Here is a 16,786-nt window from a genome sequence, read left to right as displayed (position 1 = left end):
AGGGCAATCAGAGGCACTGGCGGGCTGGTTGCCCTGTTTAGTTTCCTCTCAGTAGTTCTGCAGAGCACGGGACCTGCCATGCATGGGGTGATCATTGTGAGTGAAACTGGACTGACACTTGAGGGTTACTCAAGCTCTGTTTTATGAAATAATGAGTCTTAGCTGTCACATCCCAAAGGGCTCTCCCTCCCTCATACTCGTAATCATGTAATGCGTGTGTATGTGTGTGTGTGTGTGTGTGTGTGTGTGTGTGTGTGTGTGTGTGTGTATTTGATGCTTATACACAAGTTACACGGGTGTTCATAGGTATAGGTGATCATACATGCATTTGGAGGTCAGAGGCTTTTGTTGGGTATCTTCCTCGGTTTCTCCCCACTTATTGTTCGAGACAAGGTATCTCAATGAATCTGAAGCTTGCTGACTTCTAGACTAGCTGAGCATCGGGCTTCCAGGATCTGCACATCCCAACTCTCCCCATCAGAGCTGGAGTTGCAGACATGTGCTGTGGTGCCCCTGTTCTGTGCTGGGGTTTTGAACCCAGGCCTTAATGTTTTTGCAGGAAGCACTTTACTAACGGAGCTGCCTTCTCAGCCCCTGCTCGTCATCTTTCCAGCTGTAGACAGAATGGTGGTGAATCTTATTTCTCTTTCCTCGCCATTAAATCTTCTGTTGGTTTTAGTATTTTAGAGGATCCTCTTGCTGGAATCCTTTAGGGCTCGGACAGAGCCTGGAGCAAAGTCATTTGTGGCCAGAGCTCAGCAAGGAAAAATGACTGTCAAATACCATCTTATCTACAGAGACCCTAGCTTCTGATCAGCAGGCATCCCATCCTGCCCTTGGAGTTAACCCATGCTCAAGGGTTTGGTTTGTCTTTGTAATAGCTATTGGTGCCTCTGGCGCTGACCCTGAATCCCCTTCATCTTGAAGGAGAAAATGTCTATCTCAAAGATTTAAATTTATTACTTTGCCCCAGATACAGATGCACAGATGTCCATCAGACACCACACACTTTGGCATTCACATCCCAGCAGCTTCTCAGGGCCAAGTGGATAAAATGTCTTTTACACAATCGATACCCTCAGGTCTTACAGTCTTATTTTAAAACTTTTCAGACACTGGATGTGAGGTTGAATTTGAATTTTCAGGGCTGAGAGCCAAATGGAACTGGCTTTTTCCTTCTTTATAATGCTGAGTGAGGAAACCCATCTGCTTGTGGCCTGTTACATTCTTCAAGTCAGGTGTGATTGCTGATACCAGCTACTTCCTTATTCTGAAATTTGATTATGTGGAAGTTACCTTTATGGGTTTTTTTTTTTTAAATAAATAGTTACATTCTCAGACCGAAAATTTCCACTTTCAAAAATAAAATCCCGAAGAGGAAGCCTCTTATCTCTATTCACGTTTTAGCTTGATTGCTTTATCCTCTTGGGCTGGTAAGAATGAAAGGCTCCACCATCCTCCCAGTACTGGAATTTGGTCCTCCCACTCCCTGGCCAATTTCTAACTTACTAGCAACATGGCCAAGGGGACAGAGCCACTAAATATTGTCTAGGTAAATGCTCCCTTGAAGAGCTGTTGACTCTGCCTGATTGCAAATGGCCTTTCGTTTGTTCTGGAGTTGGAAGCGATGCTGAGCTTTGAAATTTACTCAGAACAGAGTACATTAGAAGGTCAAGAGGAAGTCTTTGCCATATTTCTAAACAGTTTTTTTTGTGAAGGTATTTTTTTAAGAAGTAAGACTAGCAGCTGCCTTGCGAGAGAGGACGGATCGCTGGCTGGTTCTCCTTTACCAGTGTGTACAACCCCAGTCACAAGTTCTGTCTGCCCCTTCCATGTCTTCTCTGGACTGATTTTCAGACCTTGTTTTCTTCTTCAGTTTAGACTTACTGTGCAGAGCTCCACCTAAGTTTGCACTTGGGTTTCAGTAGAAGCAGAGGCAGCGGTACGGACAGAGAGCGTCTTGTTAAGCAGTGGCATCTGAAGCAGGCAGACACAGCAGGAGAGCAGACCTTCCTTTCTGAGGGCCCTTACGTAACAGACTAGAGGCTACTATGGAGGCAAAAAAAAGTCTAATCAGCTGTAGGAGCCTTAATTACATTCTTATTGGTTGACATCCCCAAATTACCCAATTGTCACACAGCTCACATTTGAGCGGTGGATTCTTTCTCCCTGAACTCTTATTCTAATTGCCTTTCAGATGTCCAAGTTCATAGTGCTGAAATTCAACCCCTGGGCCACAAAGCAGGGCTTACTAATAGCACTGCTGTTGGAAGCATTTTACCATGGTAGACTTCAAGGCCTTAGAAGAGTAGGTTCACAGGAAAACTGGGGGAAATATGCTGCCATGCATGAAAGCAAGCTACAAGACCTCCCCAGGCTGCTCTGTCTCTGTCTCTGTCTCTGTCTCTGTCTCTCTCTCTTTCCTCCCCTCCTACCTTCCCTTCCTCTCCCCCTCCTGCTCTTCCTCCCTCTTCCTCTCCTCTCTTCTTCTTCCCTTCCCTCTTCCTCCTCTACTTCACAAGGAAAGCAAACATGGTCCCTCTCTAAAGGAAATAGGTTCTCCATACTGGGGCACAGAACCTGTGTATCCCAACTCCCAGACATCACTGTGTCCACAGGAGGGTGCTGATTACTTTCTTTCCAACTGGGTCATGGAATACTTTCCCCACAAAAACAAAAACACTTATTATTTTCCTCGAAACTTCCCAAAGCAGATAAAACATCAACTTTAGAAGCCTTGGGGTCTTGGGAGTCAGGTACCCTGACCTCAGACTCCAGATCCTCTCAGCTGCGGTTTGACATTGAACAAGTCACTTACGGTTGTCAAGGTTTTTAATTTGAAAAAAATGAAGGTAACAGCTTCCTCCTGCCCCTTGCAGAATGATGGCAATAAAATAAGAAAATGCCTATTGGAGTGACTGCAGTACCCCAATAAATGCCGATGACTATACTTACTAGTTATTCAATAATTATTACTACAGCCCATGAAAGGCTGAGTGACACAGATATTATACAGAAGGAAGGACTCCCAGAAGCATGTTCAAAAAATTAATTAGTGATTATGAGAGGTCTTTTTTACTTTTTCCATGAGGTGTTTTTCAAGCCTCCAATGTTAGATCTTTGCAATGTGGAATCAAAGAGGAGGAAGAAAGTGCTATTAACTGCTTAGCTAACTAGAAAAACCACATCACTTTTAATAATTAAAAGTACACCAAAGAAATGGGACTTCTCTCCATCCCTGGGGACCTAGGAACAGAGGAATTAGAAAGATTATACACAAGCTCCTAAAGAAAATGAAGTCAAAGATTTTCACTTTTAAATTTAAATTTCAAACGTGAACAAGCCTTGAGCTGTTCTGCTGTTGACTGGGCCCCCGAGGAGAAGAATGTTACCATAGGATCCAGCTCTGCTGCTACCCAGCATGCACAGTGCCCACTGCCGCATTCGCTGTAGTCAAGTCGCAGGATCAGCGTAAGTGAATGACTAAAGAAAAGCTGTTCCTTAGGCACGATGGCATTCTATTCAGCCATAAAGAATGAAATGATGTCATTTTCTGGAAAATGGATACAATAGGAGATCATTATCAAGTTAAATAAGCCAGGCATAGAAAAGCGAATAAGACAGATAATGGGTGTTTTTTTTCTTATTTGTGAGTTTTAGGATTCTTTGTAGATATGTGGAACTACACACATGCATATATACAGACACACATACATGTATACACAGATACATACACACATACCACACACATATGTACACACATCATGCACACACACATGTGAATACACACACACACACACACACACACACACACACATATATATATATATATATATACACACACACACACATATATATATATATATATATATACAGTGTGAACACAGAAGCGAAGCCTAGGGAAAGGAAGAACACTAGTGGGCGGGGCTAAGAAAGGAAGAATATAGCAAAAACCATTACAAACTTGGAAAAGCATCCTTATGAAACCCAAATAATATAATAAATATGCACCAATTAAAAATAGAAAGGGTTAGATGCAGGCATCTGAGTTATTTGTGGAAATGTCAAAGGTCAAAGTACATCTCCAAGATGACCAAATTGATGCTTGGTTGTACAAAATTTGGTATTCTTAGCTGTAAAGATATTAGATTAACCCAATAATGGTTACAGAAGAAAAAAATCAACAGCTCCAATGTGAGCTGTGTAACAATTAGGCAATTCTGAAATTTCAACTGAGAGGAATTTAATTAAGGCTCTAATAGCTGATTAAACTCATTTAGATCTGCTGGCAATTGCCACTGGGTTATGTAAGTCACCCAGAAAGGAAGGCTTCCATCTTTTTTCTTCAGCTGCATTTAATTCTGCCTGTAGCCAAAGGTATAATCTTCTCAGTGCTTCTCAAAATAGGCTCCTTGGGTGACCCATGGCAGACTACCCTAAGATGCCGGCACAGGCGTCAGCATCCCAAGCCTCAGCCCAGACTGGAAATCTAGGAACCTTTCTCTCTCTCTCTCTCTCTCTCTCTCTCTCTCTCTCTCTCTCTCTCTCACTCTCCCATTTTTTCTCCCCCCATTTCCAGTGGTGTATATAAAATTTCGTTTGTGCACACACGTGTGCTTGTACATGTAGAGAATGGAGGTTGGTGTCTCATGTTCATCAGCCACTTTGAGCTGTATTCCTTCAGACAGGGCCTTTCAATGAGCCCGGAGCTCCCTGATTCTGCTTCACCAGGGAATCAGCCAGATGAAGGGACAGATCCTCCTGTCTCTGCCTCCCCAGGGCCTCCACAGAGCTACCTTGTCACTTCCAGGTTGTTGTTGTTTAATGTTTATTTTTGGTGCCGGGGATCTAAACCCAGTTCTTCCTGCTAGTGAGCATTCAGTATCCCCACCCTAGGAGTTCATTCTTTTAACATTTTATGTGACATTTCTTTGGTCTGTGAGTGTGCATGTATGCACACACACGTGTGCCTCCGTTTGAGCGAAGAGCACACAGGACAACAGGCAGAGTAGTTAATTTTCTTCCAGCACGTGGTGCCGGGAATCGAACGCGAGTCATTGAACTTGGCAGCCAACCATCTCATTGGCCTAAGTCCTTCCTGTTTGTTTGTTTGTCTTGAGATAGGTGTAGCCCTGGCTGGTCCTGAACTCACTATTGAGTCTGGCCTTGAAATCATAGAGCCTCCTTCGTCTGTCTCCCAAATTCTGAAATTAAAAAGTGAAGTTTGATAATCTCTCCTTCTTTAGTGTCCACATTAAAACGTCCCATTCTCAAATGGCCACTGAGTCCCCACTGCATCGAAGTGAGGCAGGTTCACCGGCAGGGAATCCCAACCACTTCTGTGTGGAGCTTGGTGGCTTAGAACTGCCCCCAGAAACTGAGTCCCCAAGTGGCCCTTGACTTCCATGAACTAGCTGTTGTACTCAAAGGACCATATTTGTTTAAAAAAAGAAAACATAACAAAGGACTGAACCTTACTGTGAAACATTCTGTCCATGGCACTTGTCAACTTCTGACTGAGCCACAGCAGCAGTGCAAACCTGTGTGCTGTCCTTCCTGGAGCCACCAGATTCAGCTCTGTCTGGTCTGCAGCTGCTGTTGGCTCGCTTGCAGAGGCACAGGAGCAAGGCTATGATGGATATCCTTATGCAAAGCACGGACATGAGAGGAACCCTCTCACAGCTTCTTCCAAGCCGCTTATCCCATACCCCTAGGAAGGGGTTTGTGTTCTGGGTACAGAGAAATGAGCCTCCTGTTCATTTTGCTTTCCTCTGTAGCTTCATCTTCCTGAAGAGCTCATTACTCAACTTACCTCCAGCTTGAGACTAAACTACTGCTTATTGTGTGAAGTGAAATGTTCTCTGATGTCTTGTACCAGTGTTTGTCTTAAAGCCTGCTTTCTCCTCTGCTTATGAAATTACCCCCTTGGGCTACAAGGGGACCAGTCAGATCAGGGCATAGGTGGTGTGAACTCAGCTTCCGGTGTCCCTCTTAATAGACTCTGATTTTTAATTTCACACTCCCTGTTGTCCTGTCTCCAAGGAGAGGAGCTGGAGAAACAGGCAATCTCTCTCTCTTTTAACTTTGAATTCTATGAGCAAGAATTGATATTTCTGTGATGCTGTTGAGCAAACATTCAGCAAAGTGGCTGATCATTGATCACACTACTACATAGATGCGGGGTTCATACTGTAGACTGACCAACTTGGACCACCAGCAGAACACCACCGTTCAAGACGTTCCCAGCCTTTACCACACCCTTTAGGACTGGATGCATCTTTGAGTTCTAAGGAGTCTTCCATGCTGTGAGTTTATGCTGTCTTACTACTGAGGTCAGCCAGACTTAACCAGCTGCCTGCTGATATGTTTCTTTGCAGTCAGACTCTTGGTACCAGAACCTGTTGCTCTGCACTGAAGTATCATAAAACCTTCTTCTCATTACAACTCTCCTGTAAGTTCCACCTATGGCCTCCCATGTGTTCCAGTCATCCACAGGCTAAAGATAAAGCTATAGGCTGAACTCTGGTTCTTGTTCTGCTTCACAATAGCATGTCCACAGCAGGAAACTCTCTCCTCAGTGCCCCGTGGGAACCCTCGGCACAGCACTTATCTTGCCTGTTGCTGTTGGGTGGCTTTATACTTTGTGTTGTAGTAAGGTGGACTCTGGACATGGCAGGCCATCCCTCTACCATTAAGCTGATCTGCATCCCAGCCCTTGAAGAACACAGGATCTCCTCCACTCTTCTCCAGTCAGATAGGAAGCTTGGCAAAGAAAGCCAGTCTCTCTAAGGACTGTGACTTGGATCAGCTCCAGGAGCTTCTGTCATGAACAAAGAGATGCACTGAATGCGTGGGTGTGCATATGTACATTTGAGTGTGCATGTGTGTATAGTTCACGAAAGAACAAGGAAGACAAGAATGGTCTGGAGATTACAGACACACACATGCACATTCATGCATATACACATGTGCACTAGCATTTCATATGGAGAATCACCATTCACTGGAGAACTGGCACTGGAGGTGGCTAGACCTGAAAAGAACTGGTAGGATTCAGTAGGTGAGACCACAGGAGAGGGAGTCCAGCTAGAAGTTGTGTAGCTCTAGGTAACAGAGTGGGTGCTGTTCAGGGAAGGTGTGGTGAAAAATGTGTACATCATCTACTATAGGTTAGCATCTTATCTCGATATGTGCAAACATGAACATGTGTCTGGAGGAGCACATCTGTATGCATAGCTGTATGTGAAGGCTAGGAGAATGCACGTGGTCTGAGTATATACAGGCATGTGCTTATGTATAGGTTCATGCATAGATGCACTGGCTCACATTGGCATGTGCCTGTGTACGGGTAAGAGTGTGAAGGGTCAGTGTGCGTGTTTGACTGTGCAAACATGCAGAGGTCTTTGACAGGATGCTTGAGAAGCAGAAAGAGACAAAGCTAGGGGACGGCAGCGAGGTTGGTCGGAGCCGTTTGTAGATGGTGCTTGGGTCTCACAGGCAGCCTGAAGGTTTGGGCAGAGCTGGGTTGAGAACTTTGCCATCCTTGTTCATGCAGTGTTGAAGATCAGATCCAGAGCTGTGTGCATGCTAGGTAGTCATGCTACTACCTGAGCTATCCCTGCCCCCAGTCTCTGCTCATATATGTCACGTATGTTGCGCTATCTTCCCCCACCTACTTTTGGTGTCCATGCATGTCGCGTATGTGTTTTTATGGTTTGGGGATCTGGAAGTCAGCAATGAGGTTATTTTAATTGCATCTTGTAAACCCTTCATAAATAGATGAAATGGGACCAAGCAATCACGGCCCTCTGAAAACAAGAGATGCACGTATCTATTAACCCAAATTCTCTCTGCCACTTGCTGCCCCGGTGACATCCCTCTGAGCTTTTCCAGACACGAAGTGACAGAGACACGAACTTGAGCCTTGCAGTTTCTGGAGGTGAAATTATCTCTGCTCTGAGAACATATTGGCTGAACATTTGCAGAGTAATCACTGCCCATTCACAGAGCACTTCCTAGAAGCTGAAGGGCGGTTAGCATCCTCAAAGCACTGTATTTAAATTATATTAATAAGGATGGATAAGAAATCCTTACAAAGTTAATTTCTCTTTTTATATTTCCTTCGGTGAAATCACTTCTCTCCATCACAGGTCAATTGCTACCATTTGTCCTCCAAACTCCAGTATATTTGCTGGAAATACCCCAAAGCTCTATCATCAAAATTCAGTTTATTTTGAAGGCAAAGATATTTTTTCTCCTCCCACACAGCCTATTTGGGTGAGTGGAGACCTCTTTTTAAGGACAAAAAAAATATTCGTGATAGACTTTTTTTTTTTTTAATCTGCCCATCACATTCTTTTTTGTTCAAGAGGCATGCAAAAATTAAATGGTGCTGAGAGCAGAGCTTAATACTTAATAAGCACTCGGAGACTTCGGCATTCAGACTCAGACAAAAGCATACGAGAAGACGGTTGGGTGAGAAAAGTGTGGACCTGTGTAGACCTGAGTCCCATCCCCCACTTGCATGGGAAAAGTCAGGATGTCCCAATGCCAGGGAGGCAGAGTCCCATCAGTCCCTAGGACTTACTGATCATGGAAGCTTAATTAGTGAGATTCAGGTTAGCAAGAAGAAACTGTTTCAAAAGATAAGTCTGGACCATGCACTGTGAGCTACAATCAAGTGAGCAATGCTGGGAGCTGGAGAGGTCGCACACCAATTGGTCGGTCAGTGCCCACCAGTCAGCACTGAAAATGTTCATACAGGGAACGTTATATGGCTGGAGCAGGCTGTACTTAGGAATGTATGTGTATGCGCGCAGTAACAACTAGTGAAAAATAGAAGCCATGGATTTGAAGACGGTGGCAAGGGTACGTGGGAGAGTTTAGAGGGGAAAAGGGAAGGGAGAGGTGTTGTAGTTAAATTAGAATCTGAAAAATAAAACAAATGCTTTCACAAACAAAAACAAAACAAGCTTACAGTGCCTGGGATCAACATTCAAGTCTGATCTCTGGCCTCTGCTCACAGGCACATTTAACTGCATTTGCAACCCTTCTCCAACACACACACACACACAAACACACACACACACACACAAACATACACACACATGCACATACACACACATGCACATACACACACACATGAATACAAACATGCACATGCTTGTATGGATGCTCACACACACATGCATGCACACACACACACACACACACACCACACTTGTGCACACATAAGTACATTTTCACACACATACTTATACATACCACAGCACACATGAACACACCTGTTCATGTACACATAAACATGCATACGCACACATAAGCATGTATGAATGCACACACACTCACATAAATACAAAACACATGCACACACATGCAAATGCACATAGCTGTGTGTGCTCACATGCACACAAAGAAACCTACAGGATGTCATCATTTTATGATTCTGATCTTTCTATTATCCAGCTCAGCAGTCCTTCTCGGACAGCTTGTTCTGAAGGTCACAACAACTGTATGCTAATAGGCTGAGCACAATTTCCACGGATGCCTCTTATTGGCTCATCTCAGAGTCAAATGCATATTACGTATATTGGGAGGAAGGGAGCTGTGTCTGAAGTCCGGAGGAGCCGTGATGCTGTCCTGTGGCTATCGAGGAGGATGAATAGAAGCACCTTGAGAGAGTGTGGTGAGATCGGAAGTTTGTGTCCCACAGAGCTAACAGCGATAGTTAGCCTTACTGTGTGAGATGGGACAGGTGTACAGCCTGTCTGTGCTGAACTATGAAGTTGGCACTAAAATGTTTATCATGTGGGACATGTGTCTGGGGTGGGCACACACACTAAGTGACGGTGTTTCCCAGTTATGCAGATGTGATCTCTGTACCAGTGGTATGGCAAGCCAGAGTGGAGACTGGTACAGGGTGAACTAGCTCCAGAGACAGCAAGGGTGGCTTTTCAAGTGAGCTGATGTTGGAGCTCTGTTGTCCGTGCTAACCACAGAGTGAGCATCCGCTCTGGACATTCATGATCTACACTCCGTGGATGCGTTGTGTACACTTTTGTCTCATTTAGGATCCACTACAGTCTTCATCAATATTCCTGATTGCTCTCTGAACTTTTACAAACCAAAAAAGTAAAGCCCAGAGAGGTTAAGGGATTTTCCCAAAGTTGCTCAGCTAAAGGGTAAAGCTGGTGAGAATACCCAAAAGTCCTTAACTGTCTGAGCCTTTGTCCTTCCTGCTCAACCACCCAGCTACTCTTGAAGGTCAAGACGAAAGGAAAGGAATTGAAATCCACTTTAAAAATGTGTTTATATATGCGTGCATGCATATGGGGGTGTACACGTAGGTGTGTGTGTGTGTGCACTCTCGGGCATGCGCACAAACTAGAGGTCACCTTAGGTAAGAGCATCTCAAGGTGGCTTGGAATTCACAGATTAGATTGACTGGCCAGCAGGACCCAGAGACTTGTGTCTTTCGCACCAGCAGTAGAAGTTCATGGTGGTGCCATAACACCATGTTCTACCTTGTCACATGAGTTCTTGGGACTGAGCTGGTGTTCCCATGCCTGCATTGCAAGCATTCACCAGCCGTGCCATATCTCCCACAGTGAGGTTTTGCAATCTGTTTGTATAATTTGTATTATTATTTTGATCCTTTTCCCTCAGCTCACTGATAGCACCTCGAATGCAGAAACCATTCTCTTTGATCTGTCATTATCCTCTGCTGGTAGCAGCACACAGTAGGTGTTCAAAAAATTAATACTGAATGAAGAAAGAATTCCATGGCACCCTCATTTTTCCTAGCTTATGTCTAACATTGTGGCGAGATGAGAGTATTTGCTTCACCAAATTAGTCTGCCAACCTCTGTGTCTAAAAAAGAATGCTATCACCAAAGCTAGACAATTTTGTAATTAGCCACATGGGATGTTTCTTTACAGCCAGCAAAAATTTTCCAGTGCAAATGATGAGGTAATCTCAGAGAGCAGAAATTCTTCTTCTCTTCTTCACCCTTATCACCTTCTGCTGCTCAGTGTGTCTAGATTCTCTTTAAGGGCCTGAGATTCATTTCTGGTGACACTCACGTCACTGGAGGAGAGGCGAGCAGGTCACATCAACACAGACAAGCCTGGGCTCCGCATTTAGCTCCTCCGGTGAGGTGTTTTCCTTGTGGTCGGTGTTACAAATAAAGCACTGACCTGTGGTGTCACGCAGCTGCTCAGGAGGAGGAAGGAGAGAGTGAGGCGGGGGGGGGGCAGCTTTCTCCCGGCGAGTGTGTGAACAGTGCCAATAAACTGTCAAATAAAATTAAGGTTCAAAACATACAGCCTTCAATTTGACTTCCCTGAGATGCCGGCTGCTGCTCAAACGGAATACAATCGATTCTATTTTGACAGGTCTTCATGCATGCTAAGCAGTAATAGTCTCGGCTCTATGGATTAATGAAGGTTCACCTTCATTTGCAACTTGAATGGGACCATATCGAGGCTTGAGGTGATGATGCTTCTAAGTCCATCTCTGGTTCCACTCCCTTCAGTCTCCTCTTTGCTCAGTCATGGTTTTTGCTCATCCTTACTCCTTTCTTCCCTTCCTGTTCTCAGTGGTTAGATGTCTCCTTCTTTCCTTCCCCTCCTCTGTGACTGCGGTAGAAGCCTGGGGTCGCTCTTACATGCAGGCACTTGCTCTGCTACGTATGCTCTGCCTGATTCTCCTGACGTCACAGGAAGTGGGGTGGAGTGGCATCTTGAGACAGATGAGAAGCAGATGCTCCTGAGACGAAGAGCTTGCACAGTGGCAAAGGGGGAGTTTCGCACTCAGACCTACAGTTTGTGATTGCCCCAGTCCGTGCTGTTTCCACGACACCCATGCCTGAACTCAGCCAGAGAATTGGGTGTTTCTGGGGAGCCCTCAGAAGGGCTCATGCTAATCACCACTGGCAGATAGGCACGTGCCATTTGCCCCTAGAGGGGTCTGAATCGGGAGGAACTTTATCCAACACCCAGGTCCTCACAGTTTGCTACCATCCCTGTCTCCTGGGAGAAGGACCTGTCTTTGCCTTTTTATAAGTCTGTGGTGTACGCATGCACAGTGTGTCTTTGTGTTTGTGATGCAGGTGGGCAAGTGGGAGAACCAGACTCTGAGCCTGAGGCACGCTGTGTGGCCAAGGTACAAGTCCTTTTCTGACTGCGAGCCAGATGACAACCACCTCAGCATTGTCACCTTGGAGGAAGCCCCCTTCGTCATCGTGGAAGACATAGACCCGCTGACTGAGACCTGCGTGAGGAACACAGTGCCCTGTCGGAAGTTTGTCAAGATCAAGTGAGTTTCTGGGATGCTCCTGGCTAGATGTGTTCACTCCTACCTAAGAGCTCATGCAACACTGTCTATAACCCAGTCACTACATCAAATATACCTCATTGCTATGATCCTGTAGTAAATCTAGAGACTTACATGCCTGAAGATATGTCATGTATGCATTTGTTTAATTCCAGTGTCCATATGGACTTGGCATTTTTTTGTCATGGGAAACTGATACTAGCTAATTATAGGCATATTAAGAAACACACACACACACACATACACACATACATATCACATACATGCCAATTAAAAAAAGCAAAGAGGAACCTTATACAAAGCTATGCAATGAATATACAGGAAATATAGAACTCACACCCAGGGCCCACAAATAGTGTCACCCACACTAGCCCCTTAGGGGTTTTCTCCAATAGTTCTTCCCATTTTCTGTCTCCCTGACCTTCTTCCCCCAGCATGCCCTCCTTCCTCTGTCTCTTTTCTAGTTCCCAGGTGGCTATGTTACAATTTTAAATAAAAGCTTGCCTGAACTTGGTTGGTTCTGGCCTATCACATGACATTTGGGTGGGACCCAGGAGGGAAAGAAAAGCATTTGTGCTGTTTCCTTTTTATCCACACTGAAGAGAAAGCTGATGTAGTAAGTTTAGGTTCGCCTTCCCATACAAACCTGTTGGAGACTCAGATGTATTCATGGCCGAGGGAAAGAGTTTGCAGGCATGAGTTGAAAATGGCAGAACGCAACTCAGCCAGTGAAGGATCAGGACAAATGAATGCTATTAGACTGCGGGGCATGGGGAGGGGGAATCCATTAGAGATATGATAGGAGAGTAAGGTAGCCTATGTGAGGGCATCGCAGCTCACAAGGTAAGGTTTAGAAATTTGAAGGCCCAGAAAAAGAACTCCCTATGTGCAAAGGCTCTGTGGCTGGAAGGAGGGTTTTTTGTTGTTGATAAAACAACAGCATGCTTGATAAAACAAAGGAAACCCACTGAAGGCTGGAAGGAGTGATCCGAGAGGACCGTAGAAGAGAGTTGGGAAAGTAGGTCAAATACGGGGTGGGATTCTGTGACCTAAAGTTGATCAGATGAAGAAGGCAGTGCCTCTCACAAAATGAAGAGTTTAACCTCAGCATGATGCCTCTGCCCATCACCACGCTGTCTAAACAGGCAGTCTTGTGTTTCAAAATCTACAGGAGGAGTTAGGGTGTAAGTCAGTAGCCTTACTAGGAAATGTTGGTAGAGAGCTTGCCTAGCATACATGAGGCCCTTGGTTCAATCCCAAGCACTACAGAAACTGGATACTGTGGACAAGGCTTTAAATCTAGAAGAGGAAAAGGGGGACCAGAAGTTCAGGGATATGTTCAAATACATAATGAACTTGATTCTAGCCTGGGGTACATGAGCGTATGCAATACTATGCTATGCTGTAATATATTCATACAACAACAATCAGTAGCTTCAGAGGCAAAACAAATTAGATCACCAACCCCCAAGTTCCATTTCTACAGAAAAACAGGAGCCCAAATAAATTGCTTTCTTTAAGAGAATTAACTTTTCTATTGAAGATTAAACAGCTTAAAACATTCAAGTTCATGTTGGGGGTTCCTGCAGGGAGGCAGTAGCTTTCTACTTCCCCCTTTCTATGTGGAAATTCAAAGAGCTTGTTGTGCCTGTGTGTCTAAGCAAAATTGTATTGTATTTAACTGAGATCATAGACATATACCAGGATCCACTAATCCTGACATTAACACAGATGAGATCAATTGCATTTCAAGGAATCCTTTTGCAAAGAAGACCTTTTGTGTCTCACCTCTTAAACAGTGGGGTCTTGAGTACACTGACTACTCTTCAGAATCTGATAAATGACTTTCTGACTGTTCTGCTAAATGTTGAAGGAGAGAAAATTGGAAAGATTATTTGCCTTGATCTTCCAGGAGAAATGGTCATTCTACCAAGAAATTCCTTACCTGTCAAATCAATGGAGGGAAGAGAAGTCCATTTTTAAAAAAAGATTATAAATATGTGTGTGTACATATGCACATGTATGTATGTGTGTGTACATGTGTGTGTGTGTGTGTGTGTGTGTGTGTGTGTGTGTGTGTGTACACACTCCTCATTTCTTCGTTTCTGTCAGGTATTTCACCACAATGACTAGAAAGTTAACTAATACATTGAGGAAGGCATGGTGGTAGGTGTGGCTCTCTCAATGGTCATTCGAGACTAGAGATGTCTTCACATACATCAGACCAAGCAGCAGCTCATCGACATGAAGTGAGGCTTTGATATACACCTCAAGATCCTCCTCCCAACAACCCACTTTCTCTGGTGCGGCCTCACCTTTCGAAAGTTCCCTGTCCACCCAGAACAGCAGCCATTTATTGGTGGTCAAATGTTCCAACACATGTATCCATGGGAGACACTTCACACTCAAGCCTCACATGTTCCTAGTCGTCCTGCGAAGTGTTTGGCCTCTCCATTCAGGAGTGAGGAAACTTACCTGAGCTCCCTGCTCTGTCCTGGCAAACCCAGATTCTACATGCAGACCAGGTCTGACCTGGTTTTGCTTTCTGCCATTGGCCACACAGAATTGCATGGCCACACATTTTATTGGCTCCCTTCCCTTATCCTCTTGTCTATAAAGCATCGTTGCTCTGAGTAGTGGGAGGGCGTTGAGACAGCCAGAACATGGTTTCCCAGGCTTTTCTGTGGTTAAGCCATACCCACTTCACCTGCACAAAGGCCAGGAAGGAACCACCAGGCATTTGGAGCTTTCATGTGCTCTGTAGCCACAGCCAAATTAACGAATTTCATTAGTAACTTTGCGTGCTTTTTTCATGCTGTGTCTGGGACCTGGTTGCTTACAGAGAGTAGGTATTCACTGAGTGCCTGTGGGGCAAGCGTTCACTGTGACCATACATACATCTCTACATACAAAGAAATCTTGTGGTCCAGGAATGTCATTAGCTCAAAAGCTGGCCGGGGCTTTGTGCAAGGTCACACAATACTTGTGATTCTGACTCTAAAATATGGGGCATCTGTAATTTTTGTCTAGAGTGTCCCAGGAATCTTGGCCAATGGAGGAAAAGGCATTAGTGTGTGATGCAGTTACCAGGAGAAAAAAAGAGAATCTGATCCCGGCACATGTGTCGAAGCTACGTACAAAGGAAAATGGCAACTGGAACTGCCGTTAACTTAGTGCATCTATTGTTTTTATCTACACTGTGTTTCCAATGTTTTTAAGTCCACCATAAACCCTTTGTTCTGAGTATTTGGTAGGGGGAGAAGCAGGTATTCAACTTCCTATAACTTTACAACACTGACCAATCACTTTATGCAAATGTATGCAGATGTGCCTTCTAAGATGAGGATAGAAGGTCAGGGAAGGTTACTTAGGTTCTAGGCTAAGACAGAGAAGTCACCATGATGCTTCTGACCAGAGGAAGCCTGATCATTGAGTAGAAGTCTGGGAAAGGGTCAGGCATAAAACTGTTAAGACCATGAGTCAAGTGAGGTCACCCAGAACCTCGAAATAAGAAAAAGAGGTGCCATTTTCAGTCCACTCTGTCACTGAAATTATACTGCCAAACATGTCCACATTCCTGTATGGAGACATCGGTAGACATCTGTGAGGCCATGCATGTGTGGTGTGCACAGGGGTTCAGTTATGTGCAGAATGCACACTCAGTAGAAAGTGTGGGAAAGAAAAAACATTCCACGGGCCACATATTCTTACTTCATTGATTTTTCTTCCGGATGGTTGTTTTGTAGAGATTTGATTTTGTGTAGCTTTGCTTAGATTTGTGTTTCTTTCTACCATACTTTTTTTTTGGTAAGGAATGTAAACACTTTCCTGGTTTGATCTTGAATTTCTATGAACATTTTTCTGAGGCTTAGTTAATAATTCACTGTTTAAAAAGTAGGATTTTCCACCAGAGAAGTTATTTCATGACTGTAGGATTCACCTGCAAGACTGAGCCTATAGGATACCATGGTGCAAGGAAGAATTGAGACCTTCTGAGAAGACTCTCTGGGAACAATTTCCCACTTATTTTTGAGACCACAGTGCTTCCTTTGGTTGTGAAGTATTTCTGTGAATGTCTTAGAATCTGGTCTAGAGCGGCTGTAAAGCCAGGTGGCTGTAAAAAGCAGAGCTTGAGGAGATTACAGGGTCACCTTCAATGTGACAAAGCTATATGGATCTTTTCTTGGCTATGTACGTGTATGAGTGAATGCACGTTCACATGTATAGGACACATATGTGCATGCATATGTGTATGTAGAGGCCCGAAGCTGACTGACATCAGGTGTCTTACTCAACTGTTCTCTACTTTATTTATTGAGGCAAGGTCTCTCACCCAGGATTTACAGTTCTTCGGAGTCTAGCTATTTGGTTTTCTAGCTCTGCCTCTCCTGCCTGGATTATAGGCAGCTCTCATGCCTGCCTGGCTTCTCTGTGGCTTCTGAGATCTGAACT

At 44.4% G+C, this 16,786-nt stretch overlaps 1 protein-coding gene across 1 annotated transcript in view; it reads left to right on the top strand.

The window, feature by feature from the left end:
* GRIN2A (glutamate ionotropic receptor NMDA type subunit 2A) overlaps window positions 1-16,786 on the top strand; it is a gene marked incomplete at both ends in the record, with an annotated part of 384,572 nt that overhangs the window by 283,371 nt on the left and 84,415 nt on the right. Inside the window, one exon of the mRNA XM_080908094.1 lies at window positions 12,111-12,316. Within this exon, the coding sequence (XP_080764220.1) occupies window positions 12,111-12,316 (206 nt within the window). The remainder of the gene's footprint in view (window positions 1-12,110; window positions 12,317-16,786) is intronic.

The sequence above is a fragment of the Micromys minutus genome (genome assembly GCF_963924665.1).
Source record: "Micromys minutus genome assembly, chromosome: 31".
NCBI classification, from domain to species: Eukaryota; Metazoa; Chordata; class Mammalia; order Rodentia; family Muridae; genus Micromys; species Micromys minutus.
Note: the sequence above shows the minus strand (reverse complement) of the source record. Positions and strands in the feature narration are given on the sequence as shown.